Source organism: Xyrauchen texanus, chromosome 40 (assembly GCF_025860055.1).
Source record: "Xyrauchen texanus isolate HMW12.3.18 chromosome 40, RBS_HiC_50CHRs, whole genome shotgun sequence".
Classification (NCBI taxonomy): domain Eukaryota; kingdom Metazoa; phylum Chordata; class Actinopteri; order Cypriniformes; family Catostomidae; genus Xyrauchen; species Xyrauchen texanus.
Window position 1 is genome coordinate 31,840,102 of NC_068315.1, and position 24,779 is coordinate 31,864,880.

Here is a 24,779-nt window from a genome sequence, read left to right on the forward strand (position 1 = left end):
AAAGCACAAAATACACAGCCACCCGCAAAAAGTTTACCACAAAATTAAACGCATTCACAGCACATTTAACAAGCAATAAAAATGACCCTTCTTATTAAGTGAATACAAGGACTGCTGTGTGAGAGCAGCACAATATGTGTCTGTCTGCCACAGAATGAGGGACAGAGTGAACTGACCCGAGTCTGCATCTCCAACATGCTTTACTTTCTCTCTTTCCAGTTTTTAGTCATCTTTTTTTTTTTTTCATTATTATGCAACATTATCCTTTTTACCTTATTTTTTAAGAGTACATTAGTTTTTCTTATATTATGGATATTGTTTTGCACTGTTTTATTTAACACTTAGGCAATACAAATGTAAAAATGTTTGTCATGCCAATAAAGAACCTTAAGAGAGAGAGCGAGAGAGAGCGAGAGCGAGAGAGAGAGAGCGAGAGAGAGAGAGAGAGAGAGAGAGAGTGAGCGAGAGAGAGAGAGAGCAACCTAAAACAAATGACCAGGAAGAATTGGCAATCCAAAACGGAGATGTATGGGAAACCCATTTCCAAACATTATATAATAAAGTAGAAGCTGGCACAAATTAGAGCAAAATCAAATAAATAAACAATTGGAAGTACTAGAATTCTCAATCAAAGATAAGAAAAACAAAGTATTTTTATATGCCAGATGAAAATTGTATTGGTTTTATGAATGTATATATACAAAAATGTTCTTGAATAGAATTGGAATGATGCACTTGTTTATAATAGGTTGGGGGTGCTCTAGTTCGTCACGCGTTTCAGCTCCAGTCCGTGAGGCGGCAGCAGAGAGCGTGTTTATTGTTCGGGACGGGACAGGACAGGACGAGTGTGTGTGTGTGCGCGCGTCTGTGCGGACCGGGATCTGAGATTTTTGGGTGGTGGCTGTTTGTTTAACTTGCGCAAATGCGCTGGAATGCGGTCGACTAGCTAACTTTACTCCGTCAAGATTAAGTGCAATTCCAAATTTGTCCTCGACTTTTCTCGAGCACGCGCTTGTTTCACTGTGGACTCGTCGTGTTTTCCCGGTCACAGCAACTTTTATTGATTCATTTACTGACTGAGCTGAAGGCTAACGGCATACACAGATGCAGGCCATAAAGTGTGTGGTGGTGGGGGACGGGTGAGTTTACCTCATTTACATTCTTTAATTTCACGTCGAATACATTTTCATGTTTCTCGTTCCATGTCTCTTTGTTCGCTGTGTCGTGTTTGTGTAGTTTAGAGAACCCGTGGGCCTTTAATTTGGGAAGTGTTGTGCCGTGTTTGTAGTTCATAGATATTGTAACTGTTTTCTCAAGACTGACCCACACGTACCTCGCTATATCTGCTTCTGGAGAATCTTGAACGCACATGTTTCGCATTCCCACGGTCATGGAAAACCTGAAAATATCAGGAAAAGTCATAGAAATTAATTACATCTTAAAAAGTTGTGGTAACCTCGTGGGAATTTCTAGTGAATATAATTCGTAATATGTAGAGATGCACCGTTATGGAAATCTTGGCTGATAAATCTATATCTGGATTTAAATTTATATTTTGTGTGTCTGATTACAAAAACAAAAGGCACACATTAAAGAGCCACATCCGGAGCACTTTAATGAAATCAGTCATGTAAAGTGGATTATTGTTTTTAATAACTTCAATAGCATAAAATAAGGAACCTGCAAGAAGCTTATAAATGATTTACCAAACGTAGTCTACTTTGAACCAGTTTAAAGACATTACATTCCTATGGCCAACTTCCTTTTATTAAAAAAAAAAAAAACATGACTGTGCAAATTAAAATACGTTTTAGTGAGGTACTTTTATAAATAGAGTGCATTGCACTTGATTCAAACCTGTGAAAAGAGAAAACTAAGGGATGCAAACAAGTCTCAATCTCATTGTAAACAACAATATGCTTTGACATACAAAAAAATGCTTGTGAATGTTGTAAATAAATACTGTATAATGGAGTGTATTCTCAGATCCAGTATAATCCCCCAAAGAAGGGGTCAGCAACCTTTTTGACATGGAGTGCCATTTTTTTATGGTCAATGGCTGTGCCGATGTCCACCACAAATTTGCTGCTTTGATTACTGATCATGAAAATTGTGTGGAATCTTAAATATTTCTTATATAATGTCACACAGATGGGTAAACTCTAGTACTCAAGCAACAGCAAGAGAGGAGCAGGTTTTTCGCACCTGCATTCCAATCTACATCTTGATGTAATGCTTCCTCGTGATCGTGATTTCATCAGCTGAATGGGAGATTAAACACTATTAAATTGTGATGAGATTCGCACATCACAAACCGATCAACTATTTGGCCCTTTTCGGTGAATTGCACCTGCAAAATCTTAACTTTGTTTCCAGGTTTAATTTATATTTTGAATAGACTCAGATTTTTATCAGATTATGTTTTCTCTTTTAATCATTTAATGTAGTTTTGAGTGAGACTATGGTTTATGGAGGGTGTACCTGTATGCTGGGTTAGAAATCTCAAGGATTAATAGTGGTGTTTTCATTACATCTGTTGGGTATACTGCAGTCTTGTCACATTAAAACTTTTTGTTAAGCCTCTCATTCATGAAAACACGCTGCATGATCATGAAGAAGGATTACATCAAGATTAGAATGCAGGTGCGGAATTTCATATGAATACAATAGTCTACTCCTCTCTAGCCATTGCTGGTGCGCCAATGATTACCCGTGCCCAATGCAGGCACGTGTGCCATAGGTTGCCTACCCCTGCCCTAAAGCAAAGCCAGAAGGCACCAGTCAAAACCCACATGACGAGTAGCATGTGCCTGAAAAAGCCATAATTTATCTGCTTTAATATATCGGCCACATTTTATTATCAGACCGATAACTTTCAATTTTACATGTATCGGCTGATACCGATATGGCCGCCGATATATTGTGCATTCCTAATATTATGAATATCTTGTGAATATTGATGGCTAACAGTGAATATAAGTTTTGGAATTATGCTTATCTTTAAAATATTTAATTCTCTAGAAATTCAAAAAATGGCTTTAAAAATCATTATCCAGCAATCACAAACAACTAGAAAGTGCTTAGAAATTCATTGACCCAAAGGTGTGGGTACCCTGATGTTTAAATGTCCATTTATTTGTCGACTGAGTTTTTCTTTCTCTGATGTTTTGAGGCTTTGTTCGATGGTTGTAATGGTATGTTTTATTTACATTGCGACGTATTCCGTATGACATATACAGTACATATGATGTGAGCAAATGCTGTCTGGATGTATGGGGAGTGATGCAATTTTATATATATTTATATATATATATATATATATAGAAGCCAAAAGCCAAACTCACTTTTATAATTCACATGAGTAATACTGGCTCATTTTAATGCCAGGCAGACGTTATAAGGCATGTTTACACACTCAAATATCAGATGATATCAGTTAATAAAATCTATAATTTAATGTATTTCTTGTTGAATGGTGTTTGTTTCTTCTCAGGGCTGTGGGAAAAACATGCCTTCTGATCAGCTACACAACCAATGCTTTCCCTGGAGAGTACATCCCGACTGTGTAAGCAGACCTCAGTGTCTTACTCTTATTTTCGACTTTCTGAAAGTCAACATGAAATCAAAATTGACCCTATGTACTATAGGCACGATCATGGTGTTATTGTGCACAATTCATTGGTCTGTGTTATTCTGTTCAAGAATAAGAGATTTGTCATTTTTATAAAAAATAAATAAAAAAAAGTCCAGCCATAAAACAACTTTCTTGATCTGCTGATGACAAAATCCCTCTTACAAACTCAGGTATTTAATGGCCACTTTTAACAAACCAAGCGATTCCTGAGTGATAAGAACCAGACCCACCATAGATTTTTTTCATGTGGAATAACTGGTCACTCGGAAATACGTCAGGTTATGGAATTAAAATATGTTGCTAGCTGTGTTTGCCATGCTTGATCTCTACACACATACAATGATAAACTATTTACATTCTTGCAGGTTTGACAATTATTCTGCTAATGTGATGGTGGATGGGAAGCCAGTAAATCTGGGACTGTGGGATACAGCAGGACAGGAGGATTACGACAGGCTTCGACCACTGTCCTACCCTCAGACGGTACAATAATAGTTTTGTGATATTATTTTTTTCAAATCAACAGAACCATCATTTCAAACAATGCCATCATAACCAGATTCAGATGTTTAATGCAGGGTATAAAGCACAAGTAAAGGCATGTTTTCCACACAATTTTTCACTACATGAACACAAGGAAGGATGAGATTTAATCATTTTCATTTATATGCACTGGTATAACAATAATTGGTGAAAAACAGTCTTTTGGAAACTTAATGGCCAAATAAAAGACACAATAAATCAACATAACATTTACTGTGTTGCTTAATTCTATGTTGCCAGCTAGGGTTGTGCCGATGGACGATATCATCGTCCATCGTGATGGCTGACCAACATCACGATGTAGAGCCACCATCGTGATGCCACGCCCCCTTTTGCGAGTCTTGCTAGTGTGACTCACTAATCCTAGTCTCTTCTATAGTTAACCTAAAAACTTTGCAGGGATTGCTCTGTAAATTAAATTGAGAATATAACTAATGCATATATGCTATTTTAAATACTGTAGTATATGCCAGAGGCGTGGCGTGTTAGTCTGTGAAAATACCGTGTCAGGCAGGCTACACAAATATTGATCTTGACATTGTTAGCTTCTTGTCTTTTTTTACATGTCTTACACTGTACATTTAGATTAAAATATTTTATGTTGTAGGCTACAAGAAAATGGCCTTTATTAATTAATTATTAGTAGTTGTAGTGTCTCAGAAAATCTTGCTCATTGTCACATAGCTCTTGTATACACTGAAGCGGCAGTTTAAGATAAACCCAGACCAGCTGAGCGTCAAATAACTTTTGTCTGGTTAATACTTTTAAAGAAAAATTTCCTTGGCCATAAATCCATAATGTCAAATCAAATGAAAGAAACAAGGTGAATATGAATAACACACATTTATTAACAACACTCAGACCGAAACTCGGCATTAACATTTCACTTATAATTAGCAGCACAATTAACTTCAGCACAGGCTACAAAATAAATTATGTTATTGAAATATTGTAAAGTGGTCATATGAACTACACAAATGAACGTTTAAAAAATAATATGCAAAATCGAATAGCTCCGCAACGGATGGCGAAAAGTGCGTAGAGGTGTCTAATATCTTTCACCATAGACCATGTTTAAATTTCGATGTTTCTGGCCAGAAATACCAACATATTCACTTTATCTGGTTTTAATAAGCTGCGGATTGGAGTAACTACACTACCCGCTGTGCTGAAGACCCGCTCTGATGGAGTACTGGTAGCACATATGCACAGATATTTCCATGCTAATCTTGCCATGAACGGAAACCTTTTGTCGTTCATTTTCCACCAAGTCAGCGGGTCCTCTTCCCTATCAATGGCCATTTCCTGCAGGTACATGGTCATTTCTGCCTCGACCTTTTGCTCATCAGTGAGTAAAATAACGAAATTATAGTTTTTAAGTGGAAAATAGTATTTATGTAAAGAGATATATTAAAATAAAAAGTGCACAACACTTCTGAGTGTAAAAGTGAAAAAGTGAAAGCTAAAAAAAAATGCTTCACGTGTCATGCAACCTACTGATAAAGCGCCGACGAGTCATTAGTTGGGTTAGTAAAATAACAAAATTATAATTTTTCATATAATTTTTGAAAATTATATGAAATTATATAATTCCGCCCCACCCCACCGACGATATCATCGTCCATCGCGATGTTTTACTGTCAACATCGTCAACTGCCAATTTAGGGGACATCGCCCAACCCTATTGCCAGCAAAATTATTGTGAATGCATCCTGAATGTTCAATATATTCAATGCTAGTCTGATCAAATATTATAATATCTGATATAAGTATTTGGGTTAGGGTAGGATTTCAAATAGTTTATGGCTGATTCCTGATGGGCCAAAGTGACATGTTATATGTGGTTCAGACCATTAATGACCGTTCTGTATCTTTTAGGCACAAACATCAGTGTTGTTCTGCACACTTTCACTGGGGAAACAAGTGGAGTCAGTTTGTGGTTCATTAATGCAACAATCTAGTCAATGCAGTATTGTTCAGATAGTGTTTAACATTATGTTGTAACAGTGTAACAGTTTATACAATAACTATAAAGGATTACAGCAGTATAAAGACTGTGTGAAAGGGCTTTTATTAATTGTGATTTGATGGCATAATGTAGTGACTGTTTTGTTTTTTCCTTTTTCATATAGGATGTGTTCTTGATCTGTTTCTCTCTTGTGAGTCCAGCCTCGTTTGAGAATGTCCGTGCAAAGGTAAGCAAAATCATTCTGTGGATTAAATCAATGTAGGCAACTTTCAAAATGATCACAGTGGGGGAAAAAAGGAAGAGGCTGAACTAAGAATAGTCTGTCTGTCTGGCTAGACTTTAGACAGATTGAGCAACTGTGTCCCATCAAGCCTTTCCAAAGCCTCAAAAATAGCTTGATGCTGCTGTAATAACATGAAGCATAGAATTATGCTTTTGCTTTAAATATGTTTAGTAAGTAGGGGAGCTAGTATTCCATTCTGAACATTGCTATATTTTCTCTAGAGGCATGGAATTTGGTGACTGAATGTAAATAAGTGCTTTTGACTAAATAAAACAACTTTGCTTAAAATGGACACTCAATATCTCTCTTTTTCTATCTTTTAACAGTGGTATCCAGAGGTCAGACATCATTGTCCCAACACTCCCATTATTCTTGTTGGGACTAAACTTGATCTGAGAGACGACAAGGACACGATTGAAAAGTTGAAAGAGAAGAAACTCACTCCGATTACCTACCCTCAAGGCCTCGCTATGGCCAAAGAAATAGGTCAGTCAATTATTGTCTTCTGGAATGTGTTATATAATTTTTTTTAAACATATTTTATTATTACATTATGTCAATATACACAATTAACGTTTTAATGTTACTTGATGAATATCTGTCTTTCTGCTCTGAAATGGTTTCAAAAGATTATATTTTTGTTTCGTCAGAGGAACCACCTTTAACTAAACAGCCATTGTAGATTCAAAATTATTAATGTAAATACAGTAAAAAATAATAATTATGGCATGTTGTAGTACAGTAAAAAAAAAAGTTCCAATTTCAAAATTAATTACTGTTATGAACTGGTTCTTTTGAATCTACAGTGCAAAAAATACAACGCATCTAGTGTAGTCTGTTTCCTGAACGAATGACCCTTATGAGCGGTTCTTTTGAATCTATGGCACAAAACATAAATAAAAAAAAATGTAAGAAAATAAGTGTAGTTCCTGAACAAATCTCTTGTATAAGTAGTTTAAGCTGTTTTGAATCTACAGAGCGATCTGTGTAACAAGGAATCTGAATTGTAATTGTACAATTCCTTACGATTCCCATCCCTATACCAACTCTAATGTAATTTTGCTACTGAAGTTTAAATCAGAGATGTAATTGAAAATGTTTGTATTTATGCTTGTACACTCTTTAGTCATCCGGATTAATGAAACTATTCTAATCATGCTCTTTAGGAAACATAATGGCTAAATAATGCAATTTAAAATCATTGCAAATTAATTGTGAATATTCAATAAAATGTTCAGACCGCATTGTCTTAATACACTTTATGTGGGTCCACTTGACATTTTTTTTACATTTGTTTTTGCCACAGGAGCTGTTAAGTATCTGGAGTGCTCAGCCTTAACACAGCGTGGTCTTAAGACGGTGTTTGATGAAGCCATCCGTGCTGTACTGTGCCCGCCCCCGGTGAAGAAAAGAAAGCGGAAGTGTTTACTCCTCTGAATTGACTGCAAACAGCAGCAGTTGCAATCTGAGCTCACCTGAGAGGAGAACAATGGAGGCGGGGATTGTGGAAAATGTGTGTTGGGGAAGGAGTGTTCTGCACAGTGTATACATACAGATATTTCTCTCTCTTGCATTGTAATTAGTTTCACAACTAACTAGCTATTAAGAAGCCTGAGTATTTGCTTCCGAGAGATGTGGAGCAGCATCCGTAGCTGTTTCCCTTGTACACTAAGAAATTCCTGCTGCCTTCCAATTATGTACTTTTATTTTCCCCGTTTTTACTTTAAGAACTAAATACTCTTTTCAGTTTGTCCCTCTGTGAGCCCATATATTTTGTTTAAAGTCTGCATTTGTGTAGAAAATGAATTCTTGCCTAAAGTAAAACCTACAAATAATGGATTTTAATTTGCTAACACTAACTATCTCATTGTTTTTCTAAAGACAGGGTTAATCATGCATGCCTGCAAGAAAAAGAGATTGCATTAATTTTGAAGGAACTATTTTACAAGTGGACAGTTGAACAAAGCAGAGAAACGGTTATTGGGTCCTATGTTGTGGTTCCCATGCTATAGAATTTATTTTGTTTAACTAAATAATAAATGTACGTAGTTAAAATACAAATATCAGCAATGTGTTGTCAGCATATAGCATATTTTCACTAGTTTATTTTAATATTCAGAATGACACAACTGTTTAATCTCTATTGTAGTCAGTCTTTTGGAGGAGTTTGGCAGTGTTTTATCCATTTTACAGTCCCTCAGTATTGTATTTAGACCGATATACCAGTGCCTAGTATCAGACCAGGATTTGTTGGAAGACTGAGCATGCCATTTGAACCTTAAATTAGATGTCTCTACAAAGTGGATTAACAGTAATTAAAAAGATGAAAACTATAGAAATGGTTTGATTTTAGGGAACAGACATCAAAAGTGTTAAACTTCAAATTGGTCTTTAAACAGTTTAAAGGGAAATGGTTGTGATTTGCTACATATAATGTTTAATTTCTTTGTGTAACACAAACAGTTCTGTTTCAAATGCCATTTGAACTACTTTATTCATGCATTCTCCACTAAAGCTACAATGTTTTAACCTTTGTCTGCAACAGAAATTTAATCTAAAACACTTGTCTTTGTTCCTTGTTTTCCTTGTGTTCTAAAATCATTAAAGGTTAGACATTATTACAGAGTTTTAAAGAAATGTTCTGGGTTTGATACAGGTTTAGCTCAGTTGACAGCATTTGTATAAGAATGTTAATTACCACAGAAAATATTTTTGACTTGGTCCTCATTCATTTAAAAATTGCAGTTACGGCAAGGCACTTGCAATGAAAGTGAGTTAAAATCATTCATAAAATACACAGTATCAAAAGTATCGCCACATGGCATAAACGTTATGTGGTCCCATGATTTTAGTGTGAAAAATTGCTTGCTAACCTTGCCAGTGTGAAGCTATATACAATATTACAAATTGTATTGCCATGATGACGCAACGCTATAAACACAGCAATTTTACAACACTAAGATTATATAGGGCAGTGATTATATCTTACGAGAGTCATATTAACAAACTGAGTGACCACTTTATTAGGAACACATGTACACCTACTTACTCGTGCAATTATCTGTGTGGCAGCAGTGCAATGCATATAGTCAATCAGATACGAGTCATGAGCTTCATTTAATGTTCACAACAACCATCATAATGGGGAAAAAATGTGATCTCAATAATTTTGACCATGTCATGATTGTTGGTGCCAGACGGGCTGGTTTGAATATTTCTGTAACTGCTGATCTCCTTGGATTTTCACACACAACAGCCTTTAGCGTTTACTCAGAATGGTGCTAAAAAACATCCAATGAGCGGCAGTTTTGCAGATGGAAATACCTTGTTGATGAAAGAGGTCAAGATAGAATGGCCAGACTGGTTTGAGCTGACAGAAAGGCTACGGTAACTCGGATAACCCCTCTGTACAATTGTAGTGAGCAAAATATAATCTAAGAATGCACATGTCGAACCTTGAGGCGAATGTGCTAAAACAGCAGAAGACTATGTCGGGTTCCACTTCTGTCAGCCAAGAACAGAAAATAGGCTGCAGTGGGACTTCAGTATGTGTAGTGTAAGTTTGAGACTTTTGGCTATACTTTTGAAACCATGTGTATTTTAATGTTTATGGACTAGCCCCATTCACTTCCACTGCAATTGTATTACTGAAACCATGATTATTATATAAACAAGGGATGAGCCGAAAATATTTCCTTTGTAATCTGTATTATGCTACAAATGCTGTCAATTGAGCTTAACTCATATATTGAATCAGGGATATTCCTTAACCAGACATGATACAATAAGATATCAGCCACAAGTTGTTTATATGTCTTAAGTGAAAGTAAATATTCTGCTCAATATGTCAATCACAGCCAAATAAAACATTTTATGTTTAATATACAGCTGGATTTTGAAACAATGAGATTTCAATGTGGTTGGAGCTACCCTGCATTATGCTGCAGAAATAGAAACCAAATTAACAACTCAATTTCCTTTTGCTCACTAAAGTTGCGGCAAAAACTCAAAAGATTGTTTGGACAGAACAGTCTGGCACCAGAAGTAAAGATCCCATTTAATAATTTTTTTCCTAGGCAAATAGATTTTTACTGCTGCATTATTATGCATTCTTATTATTTCAACTTCATTTTTTAAAAACCGTGTTTAATACAGTAATTCCTGGTGAAGAACTACACTACCCATGCTCCAACAGACAAAAATCCACCAATCGCAGATGAGCTCTGCAGCATCCATCAACTCCCATGACGCCATACATCCGGCCTCCCTATATATAATATATATTACTAGATTCAGCTCGGAGCTGGTTGGTTTGGATTAATGGCTTAAGAACTCTTGTATAAAGTATTTTATGAAAAATCAATGGGAATTTTTTTTTTAATGATTAAATGTAATTTCCAATCTGTTAAACTTTAAAGGACTATGTAAAGAGTGAGGCCATTCTGTCATTATGTTCTTATGACCAGGCAAGAAAACACTCTTTTAATCATCTGGGGAAGCTGTATTTTCAGTCCTTAACTGTTCCATTTTCCACTTCTCCAACACAAGTTTGGCTGTGACGGCATCCTGTATCCCCATACCTACATTAAAAAGTGCAAAACAAATGTCTTTGTTAATAACCAGCTAGTCATGACAAATACATTTCCACTGATGTTTCTAATATTGAGCCAGATTTATTATTCCAAGACAATTTTATGCTTTCTAAAAACATTCAGTTGAATATGAACACACTCAGAAATGACTTGCCCAAGTTTTGATTAAAACAGGATAAAGATCAGTGGGGGGTGCTTAACCTTGAGTAATACTTAAGTTTTAAATAGAACTAAAATATTTTCCCTTGTCTCTTAGGAGGCCCAGAATGCAAACATCATGCTATTTAAGGGCACATTCTGCTAGAATGACTGTCCCTATCAACATAGAAAACTCTTAAGTGATGAGAATGCTGTTTCAGTCTTTACTTGGTTCCTTAGTACATCTTGTTCTGAGTTTTTGGATCACAACTGTGGAAAACTATGTTACCCAGTGACTTAAACACTGTAGTCTTCTCACGCTGAGCAGGAAAGGATCCATTTATAACTTCTCCAAGCTCTGCGAAAATCTGAGCCTGTAGAAATAAAAAAAATAATTCATATGTAATATGTTTGATAGAGTCACTGTTCATGTATATATGAGGCAATATATATCTTAAGGGGGCACTGACAGAGACGACGGACCTCACAGTGAAATCTGAAACAGTAGGTTGACATCTCTTTAGCTAAAATCAGACTGTGGTTACCAAATTCGAAACACTGCCCCAAGTGGCCAAAGCGTTAACTGTTTTGGACATGTGCACATGTGAGCTCCATTTTCCAGGTGTATTATCCACAGAGGGGCGCCAAAAGCAAGTTGTGAAGCAAGTTATTTCGAGCTGAACAGGCTGTAATACAGCGAAAAGGAATGAATATTTTATAAAATGACCCCACCCCCCGAAATAAACACTAAACCTAACCACGCCACAAGGGAAGGTAAACATGCTGGAGCTGATGCAAAAATACTTTTATTTTCACAAGTGCTGGCCAGTTTTGTGTGCAATTTGCATCAGATAATCAGCAAATGGACTGTGGGAGTGTCTTCTGATACTTAGACTACATTGTCACTGCAAATCTCTGTCAGTGTGAACGCCCCTTCAGGCACCTAAAATAAACGTAAGTGAAATTCAATGTAATTAGCTATAGTGTATTGTTGATTGGACAGTGTGGATGGTACTGAAACATACTCCAGACAGAATGATATCTCCTGACTCTGCTAAAGCACCCTCTCTGCTGTCCACATACACCAATGCCTCTCTCATTAAGACATCATCCAGCTCCCTCCAGTCTGGCCGGCAAGCACCAACCGCTGTCATAAAAAAAAAAAAAGAAATCATGTCAATACAATGTCCCAGCCATGCTAAAATCCACAATTTAGTATCATCAATGACAAGAAACACCTGTTCACCTAGCTATTGTGTATATCACTCCACAATTATTGCCATAGTGACCAATTATTAACCTTAATTTGAGGATCTCCATATTCTAGCGGAAGGATGGCACAATAAATCTCCACTTTCAAACAGCCCTCTTCTTTTGTTTTGTTACCTACTGGGCAGGGAGGAGAATTTATAGTAAAAAGTACTTTAATATTGATCTGTTTCTCACTGTCACCTATCATATCACCTCAGATGTCATATGGATTACTTTTATGCTGCTTTTATATGCTTTTCGTAGTTTAAACTTTTGGGACCATGTTGACTTGCATTATATGCACCTGCAGAGCAGAGATATTCTTTTAAAATATTAATTTGAGTTCCACAGAAGAAAGAAAGTCATACACATCTGGGATATCATGAGGGTGAGTTTTTTTTTGGGGGGTGAATTATCCCTTTAATTTTTTTTTTAAATAACTTCTCCTACTCCAGATTAATGTGGATTGACAATTAAGTTTGAGCATACCAACCAGCCGAACACAGCACCATTGGCTCAACCAATGGCGTGAGTTTGGGGCGGGACCATATTTTTGTCCACCAGATGTTGGGTCAGTGTTTGGGAAACCCATTTAAAAACAGCCATTCATTTTCAATTCCATTTGGTGACTAAAGTGGTGCAGAAATTACACACTTCACCTTTAATTAAATAGCTTTTAAATTAAAATTAGTGTCCTTAATATTTTAATTATCTAGTAACCATTTTATAAAAGCAATAAGGCACTCAAGGTACCGCATCGCCTTGAGTGTCTTATTGCTTGTGATATGGTATAACTGACCTGCAATGTGGGCACCTGGTTTGACCCACTCGCCAAACAGTATGGGTTCACTTGCACTTGTGGCAGTGACTATTACATCAGCTCCCATCACTGCCTCCTTCACTGAAGAACACAGTGTCACAAGGCCTCTGAGGTCATTTACAAACTGCTCTGCCATTTCTCTCCTTCGACTCCACACATGGACCTGAATTAAACACAACACTGTATGATAAAACAAACACAGTCTTCTTTAACTTGGATGTATGTTCAATTTTCAGACAAGTTACCTCTTTAAACTTGAAAACCTTTGTAAAGACATCATAATGGCTTCTAGCCTGTTGCCCTGAACCGAGGATGCACAACACCTCTGACAGAGCAGGTTTTAACAGCTGAAGAGGGAATACACATATGCGGGATAACTTAGTTCATCTTATACGTACAGTATTATTACAATAGTGTTATTTTAGAGCAACTTACTTTAGCTGATATTGCTGACACTGCTGCTGTTCGTCTGGCTGTGATCGCCTCCCCATCCATAATCTGAAATGTTATTAATAATGTAATTATGAATAATCCTTAGTAATGAGTAATAAGTAATGAGACTGATAACTGATGACTGACCGATAGTCTGATTTTATTTGACAAGCTTTGCTCCAAGAGAGCTGATTTTCTTAAAAAACAGCACTGGAAATCTTTAATGTTAAATGGTCATTCATAAAATTCTTCTCACCACAATTGTACAGAGCGGTTATCTGAGTTACCGTAGACTTTGCCAGTTCGAACCAGTCTGGCCATTCTCTGTTGACCTCTCTCATCAACAAGGCATTTCCGTCCACAGGACTGCCGCTCACTGGATGTTTTTTTGTTTTTGGCACCATTCTGAGTAAATTCTAGAGACTGTTGTGCATGAAAATCCCAGGAGATCATCAGTTACAGAAATACTCAAACCAGCCCATCTGGTGCTAACAATCATGCCACAGTCAAAATCACTGAGATCACATTTTTCCCCATTCTGATGGTTGATGTGAACATTAACTGAAGCTCCTGACCTGTATCTGCATGATGATATGCACTGCTGCTACACGATTTGCTGATGAGATAATCGCTGATGATTGTTGGTGCCAGATGGCTGGTTTGAGTATTTCTGTTACTGCTGATCTCCTGGGATTCGAAAGAGAGTATAATTTACCATGTTTTATACACCTGTTGCAGGTGTTTGTTAAACAATCTTCAATATCATGTAATGTAAGAACTTTCACTCATTTATCAATATTACTTAATAAAAGTGAATGTTGAAAAAGTCAATGTATTGCTTACATAGAACGTAACATAGACATCAAGCACCGGCATCTCGGAGAAATCAGAGTAGAAAATTTCCGCACATGTTACCCAGTTGGAATTCTGAGTTCAAGAGCCATTCCGTTGCACTTTTCTTAGTAGGAAGTTGGAAAATCAGACTTTTCGAGTTGAACGGAATGCAGCATAAGCAAGTACTATTCAACTGGTAATGTGATTCTATATGATTCTATTACAAAATTTATTGCAAGCAAAATTGTTATCGCAAATATTATTAGAGAGCTTTTTCTTGGTATTAGTCCTCCTTGGTTCTGGCTTTCATGCGTGGACGTGTTTTTTAAATGTCAATTGGAATTATTAGTTGACTACCACGTAATGTATGATATACACGTAGGCATACAGTGTCTTATTCTTTGTAAATCTATGTTTTCTTGATGGCATGAATTGCACTGAAAGCCTAGACTTAAAATGCATGGGCTACGGCTGGATTCTAAAAGGGCAGCCCCCATGAGGGAGTTACTGATATGACTAGAGTCCTCCTCTCATGTGAGTGGTCATAATTTTATACATATATTTAAAAATTACAATTCATTTCTTTAGAAGTAAAAAGTTTTAATGGAGAAAAAATTACCGTCAGACAGTTATTTTTTGGAACCCATTCTACTTTTTGTAATTTGTAAACAAATAATATTAACAGAAGAGTAATAATAAATGATTTATTATTATTACTATTATCTTTTTATTGTGATAAAAATGTTTTTATTGATTCATATATTAAACAAAGAAAAGTAAACATATGCAAACAGAATCAATACTTAACCCCCACTATTACCCCACCCCCCAAAACACCCCAGTGGTCACACATGATCATAGACACACACAAAAAAACTAAAACAAAAAATATATAATAATCACACACATTAACAACTACACCTCTCTCTCCACTGTCCCTCTCCAAGAGCCCACCAAAAACGCCAGATATTTGAAATGAGGGTGCTCCAGCCAACTTCCATCTCCTTAAAACTATTTGTCTGGTGATCATGACGCTGGTTAGGACCCAATTTTTTATGTGCTTATTCTCTATATTGAAGACGGCCCCATCGAGTCTGGGGCAAAATGAAATTTGAGTGCCCAATACATCACACATAAAACTCTGAACCCTCAACCAAAATTCTTGGCTCTTAACACACCACCAAAAGACATGGATTGTGTCTACATCTTCTGATTGACATCACCAGCAGGTGGGTGTCTTTAAGATCAAGCCTATACAATCTAGAGGGGATCCAATAGAATCGATGTAAAATCTTGAATTGCATAAGGCGCACCCTTGATCTCTTTAGATAGAAGTTAAAGCTCCGTCCCCCAGACTCTGAATTAGCAGGGAGTAATGCACTGATGCCTCATGACCTTTCCCAAAAGCAATAATCATCACTCCCAGAGTGTCTGCTGCTTTAGGGGGGTGTATGCAACGGAGCATGTGGCGCAGCTCTAAATACCTAAAGAACTGAGATCTGGAAAACCCAAAACGTTGAACCAAATTTTCAAAGGATCTCAACACTCCACTCATATAGGTCACAGAGTGTATTAACCTCCCTCACAATCCACTCTGACCAGCAGAAAGGGGACTTATTAATACATAATTTTGGGTGCAGCCATATGCTCGAGGCAACATTTAAATACATTTCCGAATCAAACACTCTGGGCACTTTTGTCCATACTGAGTGCAAATGCGAGATAATGGAGTATAACTTAACTTCTCCAGTTAGTTTGTTAGAAAGTCTTTGCAATGGCGAAAAAGGGTCAAGAACTTCCTGTTCAATACAAAACCAGGAAGAGGCTCCCTCAGGTGGAAGCAACCAATGAGCCAAATATCTGAGACCGAATGCATAATAATAAAACAAAATCTTGGGTAGGCCTAGCCCAGCTTTGTCAATTGGCCTATGCAGCTTACTGATATGTAATCTGGGACGTTTACCATTCCAAATGAAGGACATCGCTATGCTATCAAACTACTTGAAATAAGAGAGGGGGACATCTATAGGGAGAGACTGTAGGAGCTAGTTGAATTTTGGAATACAATTCATTTTAATAACATTAACCTTCCCAATCATAGATAAATGTAATGAAGCCCACCCGCCCACATCGCTCGAAAACCTTTTTATTAAAGGGTCAAAATTAACAAAATAAATCACTCAAATTTGCTGGGAATAAAATACCAAAATACTTAATGCCCTGTTTGGGCCACTTAAAGGCACCCAGCTGAAAAGCTGTTACAGGGGAGTATGCTGTTGGATTTAGACCAGAATTTAATTTCTGGTCTAATTTCAATTGCTGTGAATTCCCACAAAAATGTCTAATTTCAATTTCAACTCTGTATCCTGAGAACTTAGAAAAATAATGTATAATTCTGTGAAGGCAAGGCATAGATCTAGTAGGGTCGGAGATGAAAAATAAAATATCATCTGCGAAAAGCAAAAGCTTATCCGTCCTACCTCCCACCACCACCCCTGGAAAATCATCTTCCTTTCTTATCGTGGCTGCTATTGGTTCCAGGGCAAGACAGAACAATAATGGGGAAAGAGGGCAACCCTGCCAGGTGCCCCTATCCAGTGTAAAATAACCTGAAATGAATACATTTGTTTGTACCGTCACTACCTGGTGTCTATAAATTTAACTTAATCCATCTAATAAAAGTATTCCCGAACCCATTTATTTCCAAAATCTTAAAAAGATAATCCCATTCTACCATATCAAAAGCCATTTCTGTGTCAAGTGAGATAGCAGTGACCGGAGTCTGATCATTCGCCACTGACCACATGAAAATTTATGAAATGCCTAATGTTATCAGAAGAGCTACAGCCCCGAATAAGTCCCACCTGATCTACTGTATATGTGTAAGAGATGTCTTAACTTAAATTAATCGGTTAGCCAACATTTTGGACAATATTTTTACGTCTAGCTGGATCAGGGAAATTGGAGGGTAACTTTTACACTCGCTTGGATCTTTGTCCTTTTTAAGAATCAGACTGATCCAGGCTTGTGTCATGGTTGGCAGAAGCTTTCCATTCTTCAATGATTCCATATAAACTTCTAACAAAAGTGGAGCCAGTTCTGTAGCATAAGATCTAAAAAATTCAGTGGCAAAGCCGTCTGGCTCCAGAGCCTTGCCTGTAATTACCTCGTAAAGCTTCTCCAAGGTTATCTCAGAATCAAGATACTTGTTTTGCTTAGTCATCAGTTAGGGTGTTAATGGTTCCACAAAGTTTCTAATATCTTCATCAGTAGATGAAGATGTGGAACTATAGAGATAAAGATAGAATTCTTTAAAAGCATTATTAATATCAATGGCCAAGGTAAATATTTCACCCCCAGCAGATTTCCCTGAGGGAATGGTAGAAAAAGACTCTAGCCAAAAGCTTCCCTGCTTTGTCCCCCGACTCAAAGTAAAAAAGCCCTTAAGAGCCAAAACTCCACCCTCCACAACAAAATAGTATTATATCTGTATTTTAAATGGGTAAATGTTCTGAGGACAGTGCCTCTGCACTTTTATATTCCCTTCCAATTCCACGAGTGCTTGTGCTATGGATTTTTCCGATGAATGAGGCATACTGTATGATCCGACTCCTAAGCACCGCCTTAAGTGCCTCCCAAGCCACGCCCACAGAGTATACAGAGGACCAGTTGGTCTCCATATAAACATTGATTTCAGCCTTTAACATTTGTTGAAATTCCAATTTTGCAAAAGGGATACATTAAAGCACCAACTATATGATATATTTTTCTTTGTATGTGGCAACACCCCTAAAATCACCAGGGTGTGATCTGAGACTAAGATGTTTCAAATTGAGCACTCAAAAAGAGATGAAATGTGGGACTTTTTGAATTATATTTAAAAAAAATCTATTCTAGAATAAATCTTATGGACTGATGAAAAAAATGTATAGTCCCTACCAGATGGGTTCAAAAGCCTCCAAATATCTGTAAGACAAAGATATTTACACATTCTGTGAAGAGTCAGTGTTGCACTAGGGGGCTTACACACTTTTGCTTCACTATGATCAAGGAGTCCATCAAAAGATTAAAGTCTCCTCCCAATATTATATCATGAGGGGTGCCAGCAGCTTGCAACATCCTTTCAAGATCTATAAAAAAGAGCTGATCATCAACGTGATTGTGTTATGTATATGTGTCAACAGAGCAGCGGCATTAACTTAAATGCACTGCGCAAGCATACCATAAATTTACTTATTAAACGCAGCCTTTTGCGATTCACGAAGCTATCGCATGTCTTCAGTTGGCTTTGAATAAAATGCACGAGTCATATGGACTACTTTAATGGTGCTTTCATGTAATTCTTTTGACCTTGACAATAACGAACATGACTAATACACATTATTACGCAGCTCTCTGGAATACTCTATTCTGATATGTCAATTATCTCTTATTATCCATATTGGATTTGTACTGGGCTCGTCATTTCGATACCTGATCTGTCTAAATACGTATCGGAGCTGATATTGATCCAGGTATCAGATTGGTGCATCCCTACTCTTGACAAATCAAATCAAATCACTTTACTGTCACACGACCCTATACACACAAGTGCAACAGTGGGTGAAAGTCTTGTGTCCAGTTCCGAGCAACATAGCAGTCATGACAGTGACGAGACATATACCAGTTTACAATAAACAACATATTTACACAACACAATTTACATATCAAATGTACAGTAAACAATACACACAATATAGAATACACATAAAAATACAGTAGTTGTATTGTGAAGAGAATATAATTATGACAGTCCAGTGTGAGATAATAAGATTAATAAAGTGCAGTGCTGATGTATATTGATCGTGAGGGATCAAAAGTCGGATTGCTTGGGGGAAGAAGCTGTCATGTAGTCGGCAGGGTGCGGGGTCCTGATGCTACGATACCGCCTGCCTGATGGTAGCAGTGAGAGCAGCCCATGGCACGGGTGGCTGGAGTCTCTGATGATCCTCCAAGCTTTTTTCATACACCACCTTGTATATATGTCCTGGAGGGAGGGAAGCTCACCTCCGATGCCACCCTTTGCAGGGCTTTGAGTTTGTGGGCGGTGCTATTGCCGTACCAGGCGGTGATGCAGCCAGTCAGAATGCTCTCTACAGTGCTGGTGTAGAACCATATGAGGATGTTCATTCCAAACTTCCTCAGCCGTCTCAGGAAAAAGAGGCACTGGTGAGCCTTCTTCACAATGGCCTCAGTGTGGACGGACCATGTGAGTTCCTCAGTGATGTGGACACAGAGGAACTTGAAGCTGCTGACTCTCTCCACCGGTGCTCCATTAATGGTGATGGGGCTGTGTCCTGTCTTTCCTCCTGAAGTCCACTACAAGCTCCTTGGTCTTACTGACGTTGAGGAGAGGTTGTGCTCCTGACACCAGCGTGTCAGAGTGTGCACTTCCTCTCTGTAGGCTGTTTCATCATTGTCAGTGATCAGACCTACCACCGTCGTATCGTCAGCAAACTTAATGATGCCATTGGAGCTATGTGTTGCCACACAGTCATGTGTGTACAGAGAATACAGGAGTGGGCTGAGAACACAGCCCTCCGGGGCTCCAGTGTTGAGGTTCAGTGATGAGGAGATGTTGTTGCCCATTCTAACCACCTGACTTCTGCCTGACAGGAAATCCAGGATCCAGCTGCACAGCGAGCTGTTTAAGCCCAGAGCTTCACATCAAGCTTGGAGGGCACTATGGTGTTGAATGCTGAGCTGTAGTCTACAAACAGCATTCTCACATATGCGTTCCTTTTTTCCAGGTGGGAGAGAGCAGTATGTATTGTAGATGCAATGGCATCATCAGTGGAGCGGTTGTTGCAGTAGGCAAACTCCAATGGGTCCAGTGAGGTGGGCAGCACAGAGCAGATGCAATCATTGATTAGCCTCTCAAAGCATTTGCTGATGATGGGGGTCAGAGCAACAGGACGCCAGTCATTTAAACAAGTGATTTTTGATTGCTTTGGTAAAGGCACAATGGTGGACTTTTTGAAGCATGTGGGGACTAGAGACAAGGAGAGGGACAGGATGAAATGTCCGTAAAAACACCAGCCATTTGAGTTTGCGCACGCTCTGATGACGCGGCCCGGAATGCCGTCTGGACCTGCGGCTTTACAGATGTTCACCCGTCGGAAGGATCGGGTTACATCCGCAACAGAGACGGAGAGTGAACCATCCTCTGTAGCATCGGCTGCGAGTACTCTCTCCGCGAGGGCGGTGTTATTTTTTCCAATTTTGTGCCTGTACTGGTGTTTCGCTGCTCTGATAATTTTACGGAGAGCATAACTGGCTTGTTTATGCTCCTCCGTGTTCCTGGAATTAAAAGCGGAGGTCCGCGCATTTAGTGCCGCGCGAACATCGCCGTTAACCTGTGATTTCTGGTTGGGGTAGATCCGTAATGTTTTGGTCGGAACAACGTCCACTACGCACTTCCTGATGAAACGCGTTACGCTATCACTGTAAACCTCGACATCGTCATCAGAGGTGGACCAGAATATCTCCCAGTCCGCATGATCAAAACAGTCTTGTAGCATAGAGTCTGATGGATCGTTTTGAGGGTGGGTGCTTCCTGTTTCAGTTTCTGCATGTAAGCGGGCAGAAGCAGAACAGAAGAGTTGTCTGATTTGCCAAATGGTGGGCGGGGGAGGGATTTGTAGCCATCCCGGAAAGGAGAATTGCAATGGTCCAAAACCCGGTTCCCTTGTGTGTTGAAGCTGATATGTTGGTGGTATTTTGGTGCGATTGTTTTAAAATTGGCTTTGTTATTGTCCAGAGATTGAATGTTTGCAAGTAGAAAATTGGGTAACGGGGGTCAATTTGCACGACGTCTTACTCTGATGAGAACACCGGCTCTTTTTCCCATATTCCTTCTGCGTTTCCTTGGCCGGGCTGCCCAGACAAAGGGCTATGTTGGCGTGTTTGTAAACAGCGGGTCGGCATTGAGGAATCTGAAGTCCGGTTTTCGTTGTGTAATTGCAGAACCAATGTCAAAAAGCGTTTGTCTGTCGTATACAATAAGGCAGACAACATCCAAGACAGAAAACAAAACAAAAAATGTAAACAAAACAAACAAAAAAGTGCAGTGTTGTGTCGGAGCTCGCAATGCAGCAGCCATACTCGGCGCCATTAGGTCCAATTGTTACACCACTTAAAGATTTTTAACTTAAGATCTAAATAACTTTGAAATTAAAAACATGCTCATAATGGTAGAGGAGTATTCACATCATTGTTTGTGTGAAGTGCCAAATAAATTACCTTTATGTTATTATCCCTTACATCACTCAGTATGTGCTCGCTACATTTGCAACAATTGTAACTGAAATGTTTCATACTTAATATTGACTTATTGTTTATAGAAATGTTGTTTTGTATCATGTTATACAGAATATCAGTACATCAGTGATTACCAGTGGCTGATACAACTATTATCATCATATTTCATTAAATATTTGTAAGATTTTTACCTGTGACTCTAACCCATACAGAAATCTGATAAATGGATAAATATATATATATATCTGATAAATGGATATATATACACTCACCTAAAGGATTATTAGGAACACCTGTTTAATTTCTCATTAATGCAATTATCTAATCAACCAATCACATGGCAGTTGCTTCAATGCATTTAGGGGTGTGGTCCAAGTCAAGACAATCTCCTGAACTCCAAACTGAATGTCAGAATGGGAAAGAAAGGTGATTTAAGCAATTTTGAGCGTGGCATGGTTGTTGGTGCCAGACGGGCCGGTCTGAGTATTTCAGCTCAGTTACTGGGATTTTCACACACAACCATTTCTAGGGTTTACAAAGAACGGTGTAAAAAGGGAAAAACATCCAGTATGTGGCAGTCCTGTGGGCGAAAATGCCTTGTTGATGCTAGAGGTCAGAGGAGAATGGGCCGACTGATTCAAGCTTGATAGAAGAGCAACTTTGCCTGAAATAACCACTCGTTACAATCGAGGTATGCAGCAAAGCATTTGTGAAGCCACAACATGCACAACCTTGAGGCGGATGGGCTACAACAGCAGAAGACCCCACCGGGTACCACTCATCTCGACTACAAATAGGAAAAAGAGGCTACAATTTGCAAGAGCTCACCAAAATTGGACAGTTGAAGACTGGAAAAATGTTGCCTGGTCTGATGAGTCTCGATTTCTGTTGAGACATTCAGATGGTAGAGTCAGAATTTGGCGTAAACAGAATGAGAACATGGATCCATCATGCCTTGTTACCACTGTGCAGGCTGGTGGTGGTGGTGGTGTAATGGTGTGGGGGATGTTTTCTTGGCACACTTTAGGCCCCTTAGTGCCAATTGGGCATCGTTTAAATGCCACGGCCTACCTGAGCATTGTTTCTGACCATGTCCATCCCTTTATGGCCACCATGTACCCATCCTCTGATGGCTACTTCCAGCAGGATAATGCACCATGTCACAAAGCTCGAATCATTTCAAATTGGTTTCTTGAACATGACAATGAGTTCACTGTACTAAAATGGCCCCCACAGTCACCAGATCTCAACCCAATAGAGCATCTTTGGGATGTGGTGGAATGGGAGCTTCGTGCCCTGGATGTGCATGCCACAAATCTCCATCAACTGCAAGATGCTATCCTATCAATATGGGCCAACATTTCTAAAGAATGCTTTCAGCACCTTTTTGAATCAATGCCACGTAGAATTAAGGCAGTTCTGAAGGCGAAAGGGGGGTCAAACACAGTATTAGTATGGTGTTCCTAATAATCCTTTAGGTGAGTGTATATATATATATATGAACATTTATGGTAAATTATTTTTTTTTCTTCATATATACATGTATTTTGATAAATATGTTACATATATTAAATTATTAAAAAAAAAAATTACATTTTGAAACAAATGTTCAAGTATGTGGCTCTTTTTTTTTTTTTTTTTACATAAGTGAAAACCATACAAAATTTTTTTATATGTTTTACAAATATTGCCAGATTTATGTATGGGAATCACAAGGCAGTTGTGTCTCGTAGATGAAGGCGATATGCATAACTCACCGCTGTAACATTACCATACTCCGGATCAAACAGTAACACGGTGGCTTGAGTTGATGGTAAACTCGAGCCCTCTGCACGTTTGTAGAAAGCCACCATCTTAGTACATAAAATCCCCTCAGCGGCCATATATGCAGGCATCAGACCCAAAAACCTGCCAGATACATCGTGTTTACTGCTATATCTCAATAATGACAGCGATATTCTAGTATGATATTCTTTTCATACCCATCATGTTTGTGAATGGGTACCACTGATCTCACAGGCTGAATTATTTCCGAACTTTCACGTTTGGAAAACTTTCCCATGGCAGACTCCAGTCTGGGAAGCAGATCGCCGTAGCAGAGCAAACGTGCGACCACATCTGTGTTTAAAAACACTGGCGACTCGGCCATCTCCAGTCAAAGAAAAAAAAAAAATCTGGTGGCTTTGTTGTGGACTTTAGCCCTTAAATCACGTGGTACGAAGCAACCGTTCAGGCAAATATTACATTTCCGTTAATCAAAACGTTTTTTATATTTTTAAGGACATTACTTATTAAGAGCCGAATATTCTTTTTAAACTTTTAACTTTATAAATACAAAATATTTCATATTAGAATAAAGGCCCTTTAAATGTAAATTGAAAATAGTTTCAAATGCCCAGCTCTTCAGTCAGTACTACACTGCTTCCAAAAGTAAGGAGATCATACATTGTCATGGGAGTGTTTGTAGCCATCACAATATAGAAGCATCATTTTCAAAAAATGTGGTTTGCCAAGTGAACAAGCACTGGTTTGCAAAAGAGAACACTACAATATGGTTCCATTTGTTCCAACAGCAGTCAACAACAGATGAACATGAACTAACAATGAACAATTGCATTTGTATTAACATGAAAAGATTAATAAATTGTGTAACAAATAGATTGTTAATTTTATAGCTAATGGGACCGTACGCGTTAACTAATGCTAACGAATGGAACCTTACTGTAAATTGTTACTAATGAAGATACAGCAAATGCAATATCACAGTACATCAGCGGCATATAGATCCCTTTAGATATTGCTAAACTATTACTGTCAGAGGGGCATACGCCAAATATGGGCTACACTACACTACTGTGTGTTAGGTATATTCGTTTTTCTGCATTTTCTTTTAATGTTCACTTGATTTAATGTGAAAGTTCAATGCAAAGACACAAACCCAATAAACTGTAATATTTGACCAACCTTTTGATTGGATTAGAGTT

General features: G+C 38.1%; 2 protein-coding genes across 2 annotated transcripts; one reads left to right on the forward strand and one right to left on the reverse strand.

Annotated features, from left to right (window-relative positions):
• Window positions 1-819: 819 nt before the first annotated feature.
• rac1a (Rac family small GTPase 1a) lies at window positions 820-8,959 on the forward strand. The gene is made up of 6 exons (XM_052112402.1): window positions 820-1,139; window positions 3,494-3,565; window positions 4,000-4,117; window positions 6,310-6,372; window positions 6,756-6,915; window positions 7,736-8,959. The coding sequence occupies exons 1-6, from the start codon at window positions 1,105-1,107 to the stop codon at window positions 7,864-7,866; spliced, it is 579 nt and encodes a 192-aa protein (XP_051968362.1). The 5' UTR covers window positions 820-1,104; the 3' UTR covers window positions 7,867-8,959.
• A 143-nt stretch (window positions 8,960-9,102) lies between these two features.
• On the reverse strand, window positions 9,103-23,978 carry crym (crystallin, mu). Its single transcript, XM_052112401.1, has 8 exons — window positions 23,778-23,978; window positions 23,553-23,703; window positions 13,666-13,728; window positions 13,476-13,577; window positions 13,210-13,393; window positions 12,185-12,306; window positions 11,449-11,533; window positions 9,103-11,009 (listed from the first exon to the last, which is right to left on the reverse strand). The coding sequence occupies exons 1-8, from the start codon at window positions 23,942-23,944 to the stop codon at window positions 10,912-10,914; spliced, it is 972 nt and encodes a 323-aa protein (XP_051968361.1). The 5' UTR covers window positions 23,945-23,978; the 3' UTR covers window positions 9,103-10,911.
• Between the last annotated feature and the right edge of the window lie 801 nt (window positions 23,979-24,779).

What these genes read in the sequence shown, in the direction of transcription:
- rac1a (XM_052112402.1), top strand. Translation starts at nt 1,105, where the DNA reads ATGCAGGCCATAAAGTGTGTGGTGGTGGGGGACGG. An exon ending in TTGAGAATGTCCGTGCAAAG is followed by an intron (nt 6,373 to 6,755) that starts GTAAGCAAAATC and finishes ATCTTTTAACAG; the next exon opens with TGGTATCCAGAGGTCAGACA. An exon ending in CGCTATGGCCAAAGAAATAG is followed by an intron (nt 6,916 to 7,735) that starts GTCAGTCAATTA and finishes TTTTTGCCACAG; the next exon opens with GAGCTGTTAAGTATCTGGAG.
- crym (XM_052112401.1), bottom strand. Translation starts at nt 23,944, where the DNA reads ATGGCCGAGTCGCCAGTGTTTTTAAACACAGATGTGGTCGCACGTTTG. An exon ending in GAGATATCATTCTGTCTGGA is followed by an intron (nt 11,534 to 12,184) that starts GTATGTTTCAGT and finishes TTATTTCTACAG; the next exon opens with GCTCAGATTTTCGCAGAGCT. An exon ending in TACAGTGTTTAAGTCACTGG is followed by an intron (nt 11,010 to 11,448) that starts GTAACATAGTTT and finishes TTTTTAATGTAG; the next exon opens with GTATGGGGATACAGGATGCC.